This window comes from Bombus pascuorum, chromosome 15 (genome assembly GCF_905332965.1).
Source record: "Bombus pascuorum chromosome 15, iyBomPasc1.1, whole genome shotgun sequence".
NCBI lineage: Eukaryota > Metazoa > Arthropoda > Insecta > Hymenoptera > Apidae > Bombus > Bombus pascuorum.
The window spans coordinates 5,833,829-5,853,923 of NC_083502.1; the positions used below are offsets into that span (position 1 = coordinate 5,833,829).

Below are 20,095 nucleotides of genomic sequence, written 5' to 3' on the forward strand. Positions count from 1 at the left end.
TATTGTTTACATTAGATATAAATTTAATTTAATTTAATTTAATTTAATTTAATTTAATTTAATTTGTATAATTCAAATATTTTAAATGCGGCAGACAGCGCCACTGTTTCCGGTAAAGCATTTTTATTGGCGCAGTCGCGTATTACAAAAGTATAAAACGAAGGACGACACGAAGATCAAAAGTGGTAATAAAAAGTAGTTTTATTATTAATTTATTATGAAAGTAGTGTTGGTTATTCTCAGAATGGTTGGAGTCACAGCATATTTATCTGTATAAGGTAAATTTCAACATTTCTTTTCGATCCAGTCTTGTTAAAATAAAAATACAATTTCAATGAATGGATTCAATATTCTAAAAACTATCTTGATATTATTGGAGGATTAAATATATAAAACATAGTTATTTGCAATATTTTGTAATTTAATAGAAAAACTAATATTTGATACGGAATTTTTAATTTTTAGGAGAATCAAACTTAGGTGTATTTAAACATTCAATTTTAATATTTGAGAAATTATACAAAGCAAACATCAATATCAAATATTTGAGTAATTTGTAATCGTAACGAAAAATTTACATTAAATTCGATTTATACGCAACATACAAAAATTACAGAACTGTTTGTTTTCTATATTTTAAAACAAACGGTTTTATCAAAACAAAATACACTTTAAATAAACTTCCAAAGACAGTTTCTGCTTATCTGTGTAAATCTCGCACTTGTATAAATATACATAATAAACCTGAAAACATTCAATTATACAATAATCAATAAAAGCGTATTATTAATAACAATTACTTGTATCACTATCTTTCATACAATATTTGTGAATACTAGCAAACACAACACATAATAATGAACAATTATACATAGAATTATAGACAAATAATTCTACATACCTCATTAAGATATAATAGCAAAAATGTATCTAACGTACATTTCAATGAATACAGCATTCTTATTTTTGATAGAATATTGTCTGATTCCTCACACAAGCATCATGTTCTGAAATGAAAGAACGAAGAAAGTTAATCAAAATTAAAATGAAGTACTGTCACAAACTAGGAATTTCTTACTAAAAAATTAATTTCAATTACCGTGATTCGGTCGATAACGAAGTCCCTCTCGATTCACTCCACTCCGCCTCGAACTCTTCATATTGTTTGCTGTTTGTAAATTAGTAACAATCGTGTCACAATCTGGTTTTCCTATTTCCACCACGTTCTGTTTTGGAAGGTGAACTTCACATACGTTTGAAGACTCTTTGACGTATTGTACTTCCGGTCGGCACATGACTACCTTTCTGGGATGTGAGCATTCTTCAAAAGTAACGTTCGAATGAGGCAAATTTTGCTGTTTCACATATACGACTTTGTTCTGCTCGCATGTTGGCACGAAAATAATTTTCTGCGTCGATTCTTGAGGATACGATACCACGCGATAATTAACGCCTGAGTTAACTAGTTCTACATTATCGACGGAAGCAACGTGCTTATTTCTTTGCATATAAATAGGAATTTTTTGAGTTTTGGAATCGTTTTCAAATGCCAAATACTTAATCGGCTGTTTCTCCAGTATCACTGCATTTTTGATACACTGATCGTTAGCGACTTGTATCTGAGACTCTTGTTCCTCCATGGGCAAGATCTTCAAATTCTGCACGCCTTTCAGGATACCAACATCAGCTATATCTTCTTGGCAGAATCGTCCATTCTGCACTGTTCTAGATTTCTCAATTTCAGGTACATTATTATAAGAATACTCTTGCACGTTGTTCACATCATTGCATTGATCTACCACCACATAGCAAACATGTTGATCGTTATGGTATTTTTTACCGTTTTCACATTTAGAAGGTTGCATGACCTTTCTTATTAATCCATTTTCACAAACCATTGGTTTTTTATGTATCTGTACGTGCTGCACTTCTGGTGTGCTTGTTTCTTTAAATTCTTGGCTATTATAATTGGAATTATCAGAATTTTCCGAGCATCGATACGCTTTATAATAATTTCCTGGCACTTCCTGGTAGTGTTTATAGACAGTACAATTATTTTTCGATCTTTCATGCTGCAGAGGAACATTTTTCCGTATGATACAGACGTTTGACTTATCAGTCTTTCCATCTGCAATTATATTGTTTATGTATAAACAGTGTCCAATATTCCGCGAGTCTTTCTTCGTGAACATTACTGTTTTTTGTATTGGCGGATTTGTTCTGTTCGCTAAACTGTCATTTATATGAAGATTTTGCTGAGTTTGGTTATGTTTAGATTCCATTGGCTTCAAGTAAGAATTCTTCGTGAAATGTATCTCATCGTTAAAAATACTTGGTGAATCTATTACGCAAGTTTGAACGTCCAGATCTTTCATTTTCGTACTATCGAACAAGGTGTTTGCAGTCTTCGACTTTTGCGGCCTCTTTGAATCTTCATTCGATTCCGTTACCACGGATTGCGAAGTGAAAAGAACGTTCTGCTTCGGTGCAACGTCGAACAACATTTTCCGAGACTCTTTATTAATATGCAACGGTTCCTGGAATAGATTTAGTCGATTGTTATTATTCGTCACAACATTGTTACACCTTCGTAATATAGCAGGAATATGCTTCAAATTCTTCATTTTAACTTGCTGCATCATCTTAAAATTTTGCCTTTCCACTTGTTTTTTTAATCCATTGTTTAAAAAATGCACTGTTTGTCTACGTTGAGTTTTGTGTTTCATTAAACGTTTCTTATCAATAGAACTATTCTGAGATCCTGCTTCTGTTTGTGCAAATAAGAGAGGTTTATTCTTATCCTTTATCCTCTCACAATCAAATTCATTTATTTCAAAATATTTCATAATACTGTTCTTGCGTGCGGAATTTGTAGAATAATTTATTTCTAGAGAAGTACGATTGCTTACATCCGTCGATTCATCCTCGTTAGATATGTTATTCTTTTCGTGTGACATTTCCGGTTCAAAACTGTTCTTTATTCCCGCATCCAGGGTGTTTGACGAAGACGAATGAAATAATAAATTGGACGTGTTAATTTCGTTTTTTTTTAAATTCGTTTCTGGTATTAAAAATAGGTTTTGTTTTTCTTGTGAACTGTCGTCATCCTTGTTACTTTTATTATCAATATGCCAATCTGGATTATCGATAGTTACAGATACTAAGTTCGCGTCTTGAGGATACCCAGAAGGACAATATGCAGTGTCTGGAGGAAAAGAATCATCCATTGAAGTACTCGGTGTACCGCACTCGTTCAAAATATTACCACGTTTAATCATATCTCGTAAACATTTATTTTGAAATGATTTTGCATAAATATTTCTTAATTTCTGTTTCACCTTCGTTAGCGGATCTATAGAAGAAAAAATATGAGAAAAAGAATATTGTAATAATTAAAAAATGTAAAATAAGATACCTGGTCCGAAACAGTCTGGAAAATTTTGTTCCTCGAAATTTTCTGAACTAACAACCCTGCATAATTCTTCGTATTTACTTAATGCAAAGTTTCGTAAATTTTCAGAATCAATCGTTTTCTTCTTTTCTGTTGGTTTTTGAGGGAACTCTATGTGTCCTTCATTTTCAATTCTTCTTCTTCTTCTATAAAAATTATGTAGTTATAATAATAATTTAATTCGTTTTTCTTTTAAAAAAAAGAAAAAAATAAAAAGATCTGATTTTTAAGTACTCTCTAAACTTACATCTTTGGTTGTTGTATATATCTTGTGTGAAAATATTCAACGAAAATTACCTGAGACTTACCCATCCACTTTACCCAAAATAGGACTGCTTTGGACACCAGGAGGAGTTGGTTGGAGAATATCTTTGATAGTAGAATCGAGTAGTAATTCCTTTTGAACCTCTATGTTGTCATTTTCAACTACAACGTCTCTGTGAATTAAAAAATACATTCATTAGAGCGAGAATAACTTTTTATAGTGTTTTTACTTACTCTGATTTCGAGTCATAACCATCCATTAACTTAAGTACGTCTCCCTGTAGACGCGCGTTGTTTAAATCGTTTAAAGCTGCTTTCGTTTGAACTATAAATAATTATAATATTAATCAATTATTGTTTTTGATAAAACGATATATATTTATGAATTATGAGACGTACATCTTCGTATTTCTTTTCCTGCGGCACCATTTCTGTATATTCCAGCCAACTAGAATAAAAAAATCATAATTTTTATTATTGATGTAAATAGTGTTAATTTTTTAAAATAGTGTGTTGTTCATGATATTTACAGGTCTCGGAAGAATTCTGTTGGACAGCCTTTTTGAATTTGGCGCCTTGTTCGATTTTCCATCGATCTTCGTTTCTTTATCCTGAAAGAGATTGTAATAAACATAAAAGTGGATGAATGAAGGTAAACTAAGTTTTCAAATATACATATTTCTCTAGTATGTCGAAACGCTGCAAAAGTTCAACGAAATTACTCAGCCAAAATTTGAATGTCATCCTGTTCTGCTGAGAAATTGCGCGTATATTATTACGATTCCAGAAATTATTTCCGAACATTAATAATAACAAAGTTTGTTATCTAAAATAAATATACAATAATTTTACTAAATAATTTATATAATATTTCTGATATGCATCAAGTATTACAAAATTGATAGTTATTAAAATTTGTATCGTAGCAAGATGAATAACCGTGTTAAATTATACAAAATTATACATTCATATTTCTTCGTGATATGTATAATGAAGTTGAAAAATAGAAAGAATGGCGCCTTTTTTTATTTTCATACTGTTCGATTTATCGATATATCTCATGAGATGCATAGCCTTAACTTAAAACTTATTCTTTATTCGATTCTACAACAAAGTATTAATGTGTATATTTATTTTCATATATGTATGTATATAAAGTAGTCTACGAAGCATTCTTTTCAAATCCCCAAATATTATTCAATATCTGTTAATAAAATAAGAGGAAAATATTGAAATAACTCATAAAATTTTCAATGACATATGTCAATCACCTGACATAACCAAAATTTTCGTAGAACTAGAAATATACTTTTATCGGATATAATATTACATATATTTCCATATTTGATTTATAGATGAAAATAAATAAAATATTTAAGGAAAAATATACAATTTCTAGTATTAAAACGTGATAATAATATGCACAGATGTGTATATTGATACCTTCTTCGATTTGAATACTCTCTGATGTAGGTCTGTCAAGTCCCTTTTACGTCTCTTCTTTTTCTTACGAATTTTCTGTTCTTCTCGAACACTTTTTCTTCGTCCATCGACAGATATGTCACTGGCCGCGATGTCATGCCTTGCTTTCCCCATTTTACGATAGGAGACAAGACGAATTGCGCCTTTCGAATGAGATTGACGAGCGTTTCAATGTTTGTTTACATTTCGTTACCTCGCTTCTTATGATGATCCAAGTATCACGTGGAATGACAATATCGACATACTTTGTCTCGTTCTCAGACGATAACACTATCCTGCGATTAACCGAGCGGTGTCTAATATTATCGACTCAGAAATCAGTTTTAAATAATCTTTTTTTTTTTTGCAGCACGTTAAACGTACTTCATAATAGGAAATAAGCTTAAAATGTATATCGAAATAAATTTAGATTTGCTAAAAATAAGAAATCGTTTAATTTACATAAATTTGCATCTGACTTAAATTCATGATATTTTTAAAATTAAAATATTGGAAAGTACAAATTCTTTAAAAAAAAAAAAAAAAAAGAGATGGCAAATACTGTGAATTTTTATTTACACATCCATTACTGCTGAAAATAAAATTAAATAACAATTTTTAAAATTTAACGGATGTGTAATATAATGTAATAGCTTCCAAAATTCAGAGAAACGTAATGTAATGTATGAGTCAGATTAGTTTTGGTTCGAATAAAGATAGGTTTAATAAAAAGTGTCTCATAAACAAATGAACAATGACGTGACGCAAAAGGTCTAAAGGAAACGTCGATAGGACATTTAGTCTTTTGTTGATATGCGTATCGTGAGGTGTTGATTAGCGTATAATATTCACTATTATTAGTGGATAGTTATTTTATAATATTATTTTCAATGATTATTTTGTAAAAGAATATTTTATCGTCTGTTTTTAAATCACTGGAAATATTTTTAAATATTTTAAGTGTTCTATATACATAAATACAGGCAAGTAAACATATTCTTTTTAATGTGAAGGGTAAGGGGAAAAGCAAGAATACCCATTATGTCACAAGATTAGAATTAAAAAGTTTTATTGCGAAAATAATTAAGCTTCAACGAATAAAATTCATTTAGGCTATTGTAGCCTATTAAAAAAGGAACAACATTCAATAAATCCATTTGTATCGTTGATAAAATGAAGTTTATAACTTAGTCATCATAAAAAAGAACGATTAATAAAATATTCATTATTTTTATCCATATTATGTCCTAGTACAAAATAAACATTGCCTATTTGTAACCAATACACCAAGTCTTTAATACTACATATCTTATAGAAACATTTTGAACATTATAATCGTTGTCATTTGATACATTTGCAATCCTACTTTTTATAAACAAAATGTATTATAAAATGGGAAATCACGAAGAATAGACGTTTCTCGTTCTTTTTCCTTACCCTTCACACGATACACTCAAATACTGCCGAAGTCAAGTGTCAGTACATAGATCAAGTTTTTTCGAAATTACAGATATTAATTATTATATTAAAAAGTTATTTTAACATAAATGTTAATAAATAGACAGAAATTGATTTTCTAGCGAGTAAAATATTTTAGAAAGAATTATTTTTATGTATATTAAAACACTCAATTGATCCATTTGTGTCGACTCCATATTAGTTCTGTCCGAATTCGATTTGGAAATGTACGCGTCGTGGAATCTTGTGATATTTTTGGTTTAATTAGTGGCTTTACGAATGTTAATAATATTAAAGGTCGTTGCGTTACGAATATTTATGTGCTTTGAGTTAGTGATGATAATAATCAGACGTGTTGACAGCTTACTGCAGCATTTTCTACCTTTGGAAAGTTGAAGGGTAAGTGTATTCTTATTTAGAACATGTTATATACCTCTAATGTCATAGTTGCGTAGAATTATAACTTTTTTCATTACTCTACATTGTATAATATTCGTGACATATAGAAATTTCAATATATTTTTCATACTCATTATAGTAAATACCTATACATTTATTATAATACAGTACATATATAATAAATATATAATAAATAAATATATATATTTGTATCATACTATGTAATTAAACATATAACATATACTGCTATATAGATATAATATGAATATACTATATTAAAATATATATATAGATATTTACTACAGTAATGAGTATCAGAAACATTGTGACATTTTTATATGTCATATAGACATAAAACATAGACATAGACATGTATATTATACATATAATATAAAAATATAAAATTTTGAATATAGTATTATGTGTTGTATCATATCTCCAATTTAGAGTAAATTGTAATGATAAATAAAATTATATATTTTATGAACCAAGAAATAGGGACTATAGTTTACTATATCTTTTGTTTTGAGAAAATACCTCTCAACAGCGTTTCCGTAGTGTAGTGGTTATCACGTGTGCTTCACACGCACAAGGTCCCCGGTTCGATCCCGGGCGGAAACAGTTATTGTTTATTTTTTTTTTTTTTTACTTTTAAAATTTTTATTTCCATGATTAGATCAAGGTAGAAAAATATTTTCCTAGATATTATATCGAAGATATAAATATTTTCGATACCTCATTTAAGGTAGCATTAATTAAATGTTATCTAATAGTTAGAATTATGTTAGCCATGTTTCTACAGAATCGTTTTACCGACAGAGGATATTATCCTACGTTACCCTCCACTGTAATTGCTAATTTATATCGAGATGAGATCTAGTTCATATATTTTTAACTTTTAGTGCATTGTAAGTTTTAAATGTTTTAATTAATTAGCTCTATTTTATATAATAACTGCACAAAAAATTGATTAATTTATAAATGGTGCGATTTATCAAATTTATTTCAAATCTTTTCAATGGATCAATTTTAATGTTTTTCAGTTAATCAAACATAATTTACTTACTTCATTAGCTTCATTCCTATTTGACTATTCATTTTTATATTCTTTTTATAATGAACGCATGTTTCATTTTTTGTAAAAAACTATACTTATATTTAATTTTCCGTGATAAGTCTGTAATATAATTTTCATTTTTATATGTTAGATTTCATTTATTGCAAACTTTTCGAGGAAACAGCGATAAAATTTAATTTATCCTATAGATATGCAATATCTGTCGATAAACGCATGTGTAGGTACAGATAGTGCTTGTTTCGTTTCCCTACAGGTGGTGTACATATGCAGTCTTTGACATGAACATTCTGTAGAATTTCATGCATTCAAATTCTATTTCCCATAAATATTTACGTGTAAAGTCACATCGAAATACACAGATTAATTTATAATCTACTATCACATACAAAAATATACATTTTAACACAATACTTATAGTAATAAATTCCAAACTTTACACACACAAAAGCATTCTACCTTACTCTTTCATTCGTAATATGAAATTAGTCGTAGAATTTTTTACAATTTGGTATTAAGCATTTCGAACGAAATGTTACCACGGTTTCTATTGGTCACTTCTATTTCATGTTCTGCATCTGTCATGATCCATCGTATATTTCAAGTCTCACTTTATCGCCTGGCTGCGTAATTACGGTGGAGGTTTACGATGCCTAGTGTAAGCTAGTCGTGAATCGAAACTCGAATTACATCGCGAAATAACCAAGTTCGATGAGGCCGTAACACTTAACCTTACCTATTCAAAATTACTTTTCCGCGTGCTATATATTCGATTTTTCAAATACAATATGTCTATTTTTACTTTTATTGCCTTGGCTACCTTATAGCCCATTAAAGTTGTACTTGAGAAACGAGCATACGATAAATCACTTATAATTTTTCTGTTACAGTATCCTGTTTCTCGACACAGTCAGCGATTTAGGAAGGAGGAGACAAAATCACTGCTGCCTCGTCGTCTTCCGGTGAGTCATTTGTACTTTCGTTACTTTTTAACGCCAGATTTTTGTACCAAGTTAATCGAAATGATCGGATGATATTTCGTAAAAATTAATAAATAATCGTAAATTGAAACGATTCCTTCGAGAAATCCTATTTTCTCAAAAATATTCTTGCAACATTTCAATTTCCGTTGTTACGAAAGTCGTAGAATTCCATTATTTCGGACTTTTCGCAAATACAATGCAATCTTCCTCCTTCATTAAGCCATACTCTCAAGAACAAGTTCGTTCAATTATGTCGACAACAGAGCGAGTAGAAAGCATAAGAAAAAAAAAAAAAAAAAAAGAGAACAACGAGTCTCACTTGGACCCATTCCTACGAACAATCACGAAAGTATCGAACAATGCTTCATAAAAATCAGCACAAAATGCTAAACTCTATATATTTCCCAGGACTATATCCCACGTGTATCACGGTTGAAGAGCGCATTATACGAAACATGGCGATTGTTATCGCGAGGTTGACTAATTGCAAGGACGATTTTTAACGCGAAAACTTGGACGTGATTGGGCATTGTGGCTCGTGACTACGAACTTATTAAAACCGACGTATATATCTAATTAAAGACAGAAAAAGAGAGACTCGTTGTCTATAGGTCGGTAAAGAGCCCTCTGGCTTGGTAAGTGGCGCTGAAGGATTTTCAGCCCCTGCTCAACACGGTTTCGTTTTAACGAACAAGAATGTCGCATAGTCTTAAGATTATAGTACTACTTCGTGTTTCCGTTGTATCGACCAACTATGATATATGTTACAGCGAAATTGAAATGTGCGAATAATTTTCAAATATTGAAATATTTTGAAACTTCTATAGTCACGGAATTGAAAGTTAACAAAGACAGTTAATAAAAATTGTAATATTGCGATGGACTAATTAATACAGAGAATTGGATACGAAATTCATGGATCTCTATGATCGACTGCGTATAATGCAGTAGTTGACTGCACTATCGACCGTGTGCGACCGTTGCATCGCGTCGCGGTGTCGTGACGTCACAGTCACTAATGCCCGAGTTACATAAACCCCCATTGCGTGTGTTCTGTGTATCTCTCTCTCTCTTCTCTCAGATTTGCCGCGTGCTTGTCTCGTTCTACCTCCGCCTACTATATCCTCCTCGCTCTCCTAGAACGCGTCTATGCACTTGGAAAGTGTCTTTGGCACTTATTTCTGTATTCTCATCCTAATTCGTGAAAACAGCATTCGTTGTTTTAGCCCTTAACGCGTTGACTGTCACGCAGATTTTATATGTCGTTAATCAAGTAATAATAAATAATAATAAAGTAATATTTAATTCTTGAGAAATATCACTTCGTATTTTCGCGCCTTTTCTTTCACAATGCATTATCATGCACTTTGCTGAAATTTTGTTCACGAAGCTTAGCTTATTTTGATGATCCTAAAGAGTTTACGGATAGGTAAGATAGGTCACCAATGACCGACAGCAGTTGCAGTCAACCCGTTAAAGACTCTCACGAGTGAAATATCACTTCATAGAAACTTCATTTCGATATTCGATAGGTTAGTAACCGTGTCATTTTTCTTTGTGTATCGAAATGTTTTTAGGTTAGTTTGCCAATTAATATAGTATCGTGGTACTTTTGTAGAACTCCTTTATGGGGTGAGTCTAGGGCTGGTTCGGCTATTTATATCCACCGACTGGTATGGTCACTTCCCTTCTTTCTTGGTATTAGAGGTTATTGCAAGTCCTCGAGAAACGACCTAAAGAATCCAAGTTCTTTTATCTTGTACGAGGGAGATAGGCTGGCAGATTTAGCGAGGCAAACAGGAAGAATCGTCTGGATCGAATCGTGTCTAGTCAGCTACGGTTATATCCCAAATCCAGCCTACTAATTTCAAAACCATGAAATTCCTTCGAAATTTTTTCGTTGTAAATCAACATTTTCGTCGCGATCCGACAAAGGCGCGAATACGGATTACCGACGATCAACGATTACCGACGATCACCGATTACCGACGATCACCGATTACCTTTAACAAGACAGAGTCGCGAACATGCAATTTGATGAAGGTATTCAGCCTCGAAGAACAGGCAAAAATGGCACGTGTTTGTTTTTAGCTACTCGGTAACTCAAGGTTAAGGGACGAAGCCTTCTCGCAAACGATCGCTGACATAATAAAGCCCTGTCAACGAAACTGGAGACAGACGATATTTAGTAAAAATTTCGACCGATCGTAGCGCACCGTCATTTACAAGGGAACATTTCGTTGAAAACGATTAAAGAGTTAGTAAGCTGCGATCTCCGAGCAGCGCTCCGTAAACGTAGCGGACAGCGAGGAAGGAGGAAACGTTATCCGCGATGAGAATGTATCAATCAGCACAATTTAACTCGGCGTTAGCTGCGGAAGGGTGAAGGGGCGGTGAAGGGGGGCCAGTAGGAGAGAGACAGAAGCGTAATAGAAGCAGGATGGAGGCGAGTAGGAAATAAAGGCGAGGGACGACGGTATAAAGGAGCAAGCGAGAGGATAGAGGAACGAATGCAACGACAAAGAGGCCAGCAGACCAACAGAGACTGGTAGAAAGGTTAGAAAGGGAGAGAGTAGGAGATAGAGAAGGATGGTGGACTATGTGGAATCCGTGGGATCAGGGAAGGCCTGAAGGAACAAACGCTGTTAAATTATAAATAATTTAATACGCGTTGTAAGATTCGTGGATAAGTACCGCTGCAGTTCAAGTATCGAAACGTTTAAGGTATACAGTGGCCCAGCAAGTATTTCAACGCTCATCGCGGAATCTTTTGGTGAGATTTTGTCAAATTTATTCGCACGGTCGCACTGTAATTAGTTTAATAGGAATTATAAGAGTATATTTTGAAACTAATTTCCAATGGAAATCTATTGCATTTATTGCACACATATACTCAGTGAGAAATTAATACAGCGCATGAATAGTAGTCTTAAACGTACAATTAGCGCTAGAGGTGGTCCGGCTGCATATCGTCGCTTATTGACACAGAGAATAATCGACTTTGTTCAAATACTTCGCTGCTTTTCGCAAAGTATACGCTGCCAAAATATGTCCTGTAACTTGTATAAACATGGTCAGATCCATTGCTAACCTTGCCAATGTAATCACGATAGGCTGTTGGCTAATGAGATTTCCAAATGTATACGTAAGAAATTTCCAAGAGTGTCGGAGGATTCTCGCCAGCCACTGTACGCAATGAAACGAAGAAATTAACAGAATGCTGGCTTCCGAGAGATATTCGTATAATATCGGTTTCAAGTGGGAGAAGGAGGATGACGGCGATCAGGGAGGAGCAGGAGATGCAAATGCGAAATTCGCTGGATTAAATGAGGGATGGGGAGTAGGAGGGTTTAGAAGGGAGAGCAGAAAATAGAATGAATATAGGAAATAAACAGGGACGGGTAAGCGAAGGAGCGAGGAAGAGCGAGTTAGAAGAGCGGAGACGGAGAGAAACCGGAGGCCTTGAACTGCTGCGGCGGTCGGCATTGCAACTTTCCGCTCTATAGATCTCTCCGTTGCTCTCAAGTGTCTCTCTTCAGACCATTTCCCTCTCCTCGAACACGTTGCTGGAGCACGAGCCATCTTTCTTCGATCGACGATTCCCCGTCTTCGTTCACGTTCTCTGCCTCTATTTACATCGTTCCCCTGAAAGTCCCCTGTGGCTCGATGGTAATAATTATATATTTCTTTCGTTCGCTGCGTGCACTCGCTCCACAGAGGCCGGAAGTCTTATTGATTCGCGTTTTGGCGCTCGATGAAACTTCGCTTCGGTTGGACTCTTCGAGTTTTGATACGTCGACGGACGTGCAAGATCGCGGTACAGCGCCCCATTTAGCAAATTTCAATATGCGGTTTAATCGACGAAATGTAGGCAATTCCTATATAGAGCTATGTTCGGGCAATGTTTTCTTCATTTTTCAAGGTTCGTTTTCAAGGAAATATTTTTAGATACTGGTTAGATAATAGATAGTTACGAGGAAGTGCAGTGGAAATAAAATCTCTTTGCACTTTCGCACAGTTTTCGACATTTCGACTTAATCCGATGCGCGAACTTCGTAGCTACGAATTTTCAGTCTCGCTATATATACGAACGAGGTTAGTTTCGACGTAGAGTTTAATTTATGAAATTTTAGAGGAAATTGCTACATGCGATGCCTTTCCCAAACTCTTGGGAATTTTCGTCTAATTTATAATTAGGCAAAATGACAATAAATTAAAAAATAGAGGTTCTTTGTAAGAAATACAATGTTTATAAAAGAACGTCATGTACATAACTTCAAAAAAAAAAAAAAAACGTAAGAAATCTTGTAGAAAAAAATATCACATAAACGAATACGAGAAGAAAAAATTTGGTGCATATAAATAGGGATGAAAATTCGTAAAAAGGCAGAAATAAAACGGGTACGGAGGAACGTGAGCGTGCGTTATGCATCAGAGATCCGGCACCTTGAACTTTTATCACGTGCGCGAACAGAGACGCGATAATAAGAGGCGGGATTGTTGTTTGCATAAGCGAACGCGTAATCGAATACCAGGAAACAATGCTTCGCGTGCGAAAATCGTGTTTCTGAGTCAACGATCGGGACCTCGGGTTTCTTGCACTCGATTTTACGCCCTCGAATATCCGTCCGGCTACTCGGACAGAAATAATCCGGCCGACACCGGATACATTTTTGTTAAGTTCGCCGTTCGCCGTGGCAAAACGGTTTCTCGCGAAACTCTGGAATATTTTCGACATCCGAGCTTCTTTTTTAATTTTTTCTTCTTTTTTTATTTTGCTCCGGACAGAGAAAAATAACGCGTATAGATCGATTTAAGACGATTTCGTTGGGGATAGTCCGGGCGAAATTATGAGATTTTTAAAGAAGCGCGAAATGATTTTAATTGTTGGTAAAATTGGTGGAATAATTGGTAAAACAGATTTGGAACGTGGAACGTTCAGGACATAAAGTTCCATTAATATTCTAGGGATATTACGACTTAGGGAATTGTCTAAAGATTGGCACTTGCAGATGCAGCTGAGTGACTTCAGGATTGCTCAACTAGTCGACCTTTAGGTTAGGCTGCAATTAGAATTATGCAATGATGATCCAGGAAATTATACAAAATTACGACCGAGTTATTACAAAATCGTTCTGATACTCCACGAAAGCAGCTAAATTTTAGAGGATGGTTCTTAAATGTCCTCGTTTGATACATGAGATCGAGATTCAAATAATATTTCCATAAACGTCGAAGTAATTGCTTTGCGAATCAACGAAAACGTAGAGAAGTTTGAAACGGACTAAAGAAGGTACGAAAAGCTCTTTTCCATTAACAAGAAAAAGGAAAATGGCGTTTTTGGCGGTGAATTGAGCGAACAGTGGTGCCTGAAACAACAGCCAGAAGATTCATTAGCCCAAGCTGAACAAAGAATGTCGAGTGACTCAAACGATAAACATTCGTATGAAGTTTCTCGGAGTTTGTTGTGGCCGTGATCGCGCCACGATTTCGCGTCCGGTGGATTATTGCGATTCTTCCTATTGTTGGCTCGTTATCAGGAAGTTTTGCCAAAGACCAACCCGTGATATCTCCGTCAGAGCTATCTCTCGATAGGAACGATCGAAATGAGTCAGATAGCCTCTGTCTACGCCGGAGTGTTGCAAGTTCAAGTTGAAATTAGGATATCTAACCTCAAAAGTGAGCTAACCTATCAAGGTCATTGATCTTAGAACGAAATTATGTACTGGCATATGGTGGTGGAAACTTTCACGTTTCGTAATATTTTTCTTAGTCTTTCTTTTTAAATAAACAACAACATTTGGGAATAATGCAGGAAATTAAACGGGGAGCCCTGTAGGTTAAATTTACGCCCGCCTAACCTAAAATATCAATCTCTATAGAAAAATCTAATTTCTATCTGTATAATGTCGTATTAAATCAAATTGCGGTAGAATGGTATTTTTGTTCGATCCCCTAATATTTTTCTTCGTTAAATTAATTCTCTACAAGTTCCTCGAGTTTACTTCCAATTTATTTACTCGTTGGTCGATGAACTTCTTATCAGCGAAAATAGTGCGGTTTTATAATATCTTAATTGTGACAGCTGCTTTTACAGTGTCTTTATTTGGAACCACTGTATTTTGGTAATTCGGTTTATTTTCACGCTGGATCAGATGGAAATGTAACTATGCTAGTTGATGGGACGCGAAGATAGCAGGCGCAACGTCTATTTCGACAATTAAAATTTCCCTTATTCATAAAGGGTAACGTCTGCGTCAAACGTGATCTACGATAGATCGAATCATTAAACATCGCGTCTATGTTGACGTAAATTGCATCGTAACGGCCGAGTTAGCCGCGATCTTTTTATAGTTCCACGAAGAGACGATTCTGTCGATCGTTACGTATAAACGATCTTTTTATAGAATATGATATTCCGTCAAAAAATATGCATATGCAGAAAGACCTGGATCGTTAATCCTCACTGACAGAAATTTTAAACAAGACGAGAGAAAGGATAACAAATTTATTTCCGATAGTTGCCTCGTTTATCGACTGCAAAACTATACGTTGACGTTTATGTGGTTCGTTAAGGTTATTCGGTGTATGTGGAATTGAAGAAACGCGTGGGTAAATTGTAAGGTATTCTAAGTATATATATTGTGAATAATAAAGTACAAAATGTGAAATACAATGTAAGCCGATCCAGATCCTCTCGCTAGCAACGTTACCCTGAGACTAAAAGGACCGCCGAAACCAACGTCGCACGCGTACCGCTTATGGTCTGTCATCGACGCATTCTTTTGTCTACGCGCTATCGATGACCTTAGCTCTTGAGAAACCGAAGACCAGATCACTTCAACATGGTTAAATGTTAATCTTGTCAAATTGAAAATTGGAAGCCGCACAGGATTCCTTCCTTTCTATCGACAGTCGTTTTATAGCTAAAGCTACTAGTTGAAACCAGAGTGATGCTCCAATTTGTCGTTACGTTGTGCTAAAACAAAACTGACCTTGCAACAGAGATACTGGAAGCGCGAACAATTTTATTTAAACAAAGGTGAAGATCATCGCGAACAATAGCGTGCATCGAGAAATGCGTTTCAAAGTCCACAAATTCCCCCTTTTCTCAGGCGAAGTGAAAATCGATCGATTCACCAAACGACCAAGACCTGTTACAGTGTTTTTCCAATAAATGAGAAATAACTGGCATACCAACGGAGCTGCACCATAAACGCGTATCTCGCTGATCGAGGAGCGATCTGTCGACGATTTAGAGTCACGTGATGCGTCAGATCGTGGGTCAGCCATGTATACATGATAGTTAACGAGGACGATAACAGGGTCGCCTGCTCGCGTATACGTGCTCGTGAATCTGCATAGTAGCGCGGTTAAAGAACCAGGTTATTACCAGCGATTCAACCCTGACATTTCGTACGATGACGCTAATGCCTTACACGTATATACAGAGAATACACCGGTCGGGGTTAGGTTCACGCTCGTCGTCAGGCTATCAACAGAGAGAAAGAGAACTTGGTTTCGATGGCTGCTTCGAGCAAGAAAGAGGTCAAGGGACCAAAATAAACGGAAAAACCGAAGAAGCTTGCGAGTTGCTCGTCAGCGATTGACCAATTACACGCGAAACTGTTGGTTTTTGGAATTGTTCGTCAATCGATAGTGGTGACGCGTAGCGGTATAAGCGTCGGTGAAGCGAAAGTATCGTAATAATCCGACAAGAAAAAGTCCGCTGAGTTTCATGCATTTTTATATGTTTATATCTACTATGTATTATTATATATATACTTATTATACATTTTTTCTGCTTATACACGTAAGTAAAATGGCACCTAAATTGAGATTTGTAAACATTGTAAAAATACTGCATTTTGAATATCTTATAATCATACGCATTTTTGCATCTTCAAATGTCCTATACACGCGCAAGAATTCGTAGTATAGTAATAATTGAGAGTCTACTTATCCAAGTACTCCGTTCCGAATTTTCGATTCGAAACCGATTTAAAGAGAGAAGCAAAAATATTCGCTGTGCCGGGCAAACCGACGATACGTTAGGTTGCGCGCAAAGAGCTTACAAAGAGATTCGACGCAACAGATTACATATTCGATGATCCCGAAACGCGAGTCAGAGAGTGCGAAACACTGTTGGTTCAGGTGATTAAACCGAACGCGTATAGCCAATGGAATTTTTCACTTTCTGTCTGCTTCTTTTTTCTCCTTGCTTGTCACGTTTTCCTGTGTTCCTCGCAACCAATTGCGCAAACTGTTTCCCATACGAAATTTTATACACCAGATGAAAAGAACTTGCATAGTATTCTTTATTTCCCTAGATTATTCGGCCTGGGAATCATGGATCTTTGACGGATTTGAAACGAGGTTTTTGAAATTTTCACGCGGAAAATCGTGTCTCAGCGCTGCCATACTTATCTCTATTTATTTTAATAATTAGTTAGAATAATTAAATTGGACTAAATAATGGTGATAGGTATCGATAACGATCGACGACAGCTGACAATAATTGCCAACAGTTGCCAGTGAACATTGGCGAAGGTTCATAGTAATTAATAGCAATAGTTGGTAATAATCTATCATGGAGTTAGATACGAAAAAATATTCCAAGTAGGATGTGACGTTTGACGATAGTTGACGGAAATAATTGATAACGGTGAATAGCAGTTAGGTGATGGACGATAACTCGTAACTGTGCTCGACAACAGCTAATAATAATCTATCACGAAGTGAAATGTAAAAATATCTCTCGCGCAAAGTATCACGTATATTATTTTTGGTTAGGTAAAACGAAATTTCACCAGCGGTAGAAGCGTTCAACATGGAATATAAAATTCCACTCGTAAAATCAGCTGCATGTAAAATATTATGAATTGGAAGTGAAATAAGCGGTTTGTTTGAAATACTAAAAGTCAGTCGAATGGTTAAGATTTACGAGAAGAATGGAATTGGTAATTGGCGACGAGGCGTGGCAATGGACAGATTTTACGGGGACGATCCTTTAACGATACCGACAACGACGAGGGAAATGTAAGTCGACTGGCAAAGGCTAAAGCCAGTGTAAAGGGGTGGTTATCGAGCGGTGTCTCCTCACAAAGCTCTCCTCGTACGCATACAGATCGGTCTAAATCAATACGTACGACTGTCGACGTGCCTGCAAGGTACACGTCTGTATATTTAGATACGCTGCGCGCCGCTCGAAAATCCATCGGAATATTCGATTTCGTCCACTGATGTTAACCAACAGAGTTATTACGATTCTGCGTTTTCCAACTTTTGTTTATCTATTTATTTAATTTTAGTAACGAGCGTGTTTGCAGCGCCAAGTATTTTAGAGTATTCGATGTTTTGCATACAAATTATTATTTATCGTCGAAAGCGGACGAACGATGGAAAACCGTAGGGGAATAAAGAGATGCGTGTAGAGAGTTAGTTAGAAGAAAATGATTAGGAAAATTCTCGCAGCAAGCAAAGGTCGCAAGGTAATAAAAATTGGAAAATTGGTGGAAAAATTCCCAGCAGGTAACAGGAATAAGAAAACATTTAGGAAAATTGTCAGAAGACGTTTAAGGTAGCAAGGTATTCGGAATTGGAGAATCTCGAGGAAAATACTCGGAAAATATTCAGAATAATAAAATACACAAAGCAGTCGACAGAAAACACTTAGAAGAAGAGGCTTCTCAGAAGGTGTTCAGAGTGAGAAAATATTTAGAGAAATTCTCGGGAAATATTTAGAGTAAAAAAATTTCCGCGGTTATCAAATTTCCAGGAAATATTCAGATTGAAAAATCACTTAGGAAAATATGAATAAATGTATCCATTACCGTAAAATAACGTATTTTAAAATCGTTTGAAATCATGCAGATTTTTCGATGAAAATTGTTTGATGTTTCAACTTTGCTCGATATTTTCCTAAAATACAAATTTCGTAATCTGTGCTACATTTTCTTTAAGTTCACCATTTTTATTTTTCTTTTCCCGAAAAAAAATTACAATTATAGAACTTAAATAAAAGCCGCGCAGTGCGTAGGAATCGTAAAGTAGAAGCGGCCTATAAGAGTCAGACACCACCGAGTCTGCCATTGTCGATTATTTTCTACTTCACAATAGATTTCTGCTCTACAGTAGTAACGCACGTATAGTCAGACACTAGCGTCCTATACTACTGGAAGACTCCTCCATTGAAACGTTTTCTCTATTTTGCAACCGTTGTATTCTCTGAACGAACATGTGCCATTATTACCGCTGCGAGTAAAACCGTGTCATTTTTTCGCAATTCTTTCTGATTCACGGTTTTCGGTACCAATCACGTTCTTTGATAAAAATCGAGCATATTGTCCAGGCATTTCACTCGGATTTTATTTATTTACAGAGTAGCACTCGACCGCTAACAAAATCGAAGAACGATGCATTTATCGTTCGATAAAATACATTTTCCAAATTGCAGTAATTCTATGAAAATACGTTGCCTTGAAATTTCTCGTTTATCGATCCTGGTCGAACTACTCGACAAAACTCGCACATAGACTCGATCAATTTTCCTATTCCTACCTTGTAAACGATAATCGAACGGAAGTTCGCGGATATCAAAATTCAGCAACTTTGACAATCCACGAAGATCTGTCTAAATTCTAACGTATCAATCTTTATCGATCAAACCTGGTGACGAATTCACAAATATGAAAGCTCGATGAATTCAACGATTCTTCTGCACCAACGATTCTGTCCGTTCTTTTGTTTATAAAAAAAACCTTGTCCAGAGAAGGATCGTGTTTTCGATCGTGGATCCCGATAATTGACGCTGGGTGGTTCGAAAATAGGTCTCCCAACGGGGAGTAAACAGAGCGTAGATATATAGAGGCGAGGATGTCGGCAACGCGGCATAGAGACGGTTCGAACTTGTAAGGAACGAACGAGGTAAGCCCGGCCAGCTGTGGCCCAGCTTGGTTGCATCGGGTCGATCAATAAACGTGGCTGACGGTAGTGCAGTTGGCC

The 20,095-nt window shown here is 35.2% G+C and overlaps 2 protein-coding genes and 1 non-coding gene across 3 annotated transcripts in view; 2 read left to right on the top strand and 1 right to left on the bottom strand.

The window, feature by feature from the left end:
* Positions 1-483: 483 nt before the first annotated feature.
* LOC132914749 (uncharacterized) lies at positions 484-5,710 on the bottom strand. Its single transcript, XM_060974110.1, has 9 exons — positions 5,159-5,710; positions 4,246-4,326; positions 4,115-4,163; positions 3,950-4,040; positions 3,760-3,888; positions 3,416-3,594; positions 1,100-3,352; positions 902-1,007; positions 484-744 (listed from the first exon to the last, which is right to left on the bottom strand). Exons 1-8 carry the CDS (start codon positions 5,309-5,311, stop codon positions 961-963), a joined length of 2,982 nt encoding a protein of 993 aa, XP_060830093.1. The 5' UTR covers positions 5,312-5,710; the 3' UTR covers positions 484-744; positions 902-960.
* A 1,166-nt stretch (positions 5,711-6,876) lies between these two features.
* Positions 6,877-20,095, top strand: part of LOC132914751 (ecdysone receptor) — a 206,482-nt gene continuing 193,263 nt past the window's right edge. The window contains exons 1-2 of the mRNA XM_060974115.1: positions 6,877-7,033; positions 8,999-9,070. The gene's annotated coding sequence lies outside the window, so the exon portion shown is untranslated. The remainder of the gene's footprint in view (positions 7,034-8,998; positions 9,071-20,095) is intronic.
* Trnav-cac (transfer RNA valine (anticodon CAC)) lies at positions 7,582-7,654 on the top strand. Its single transcript has one exon. It is a non-coding gene; the product is annotated as a tRNA-Val (tRNA).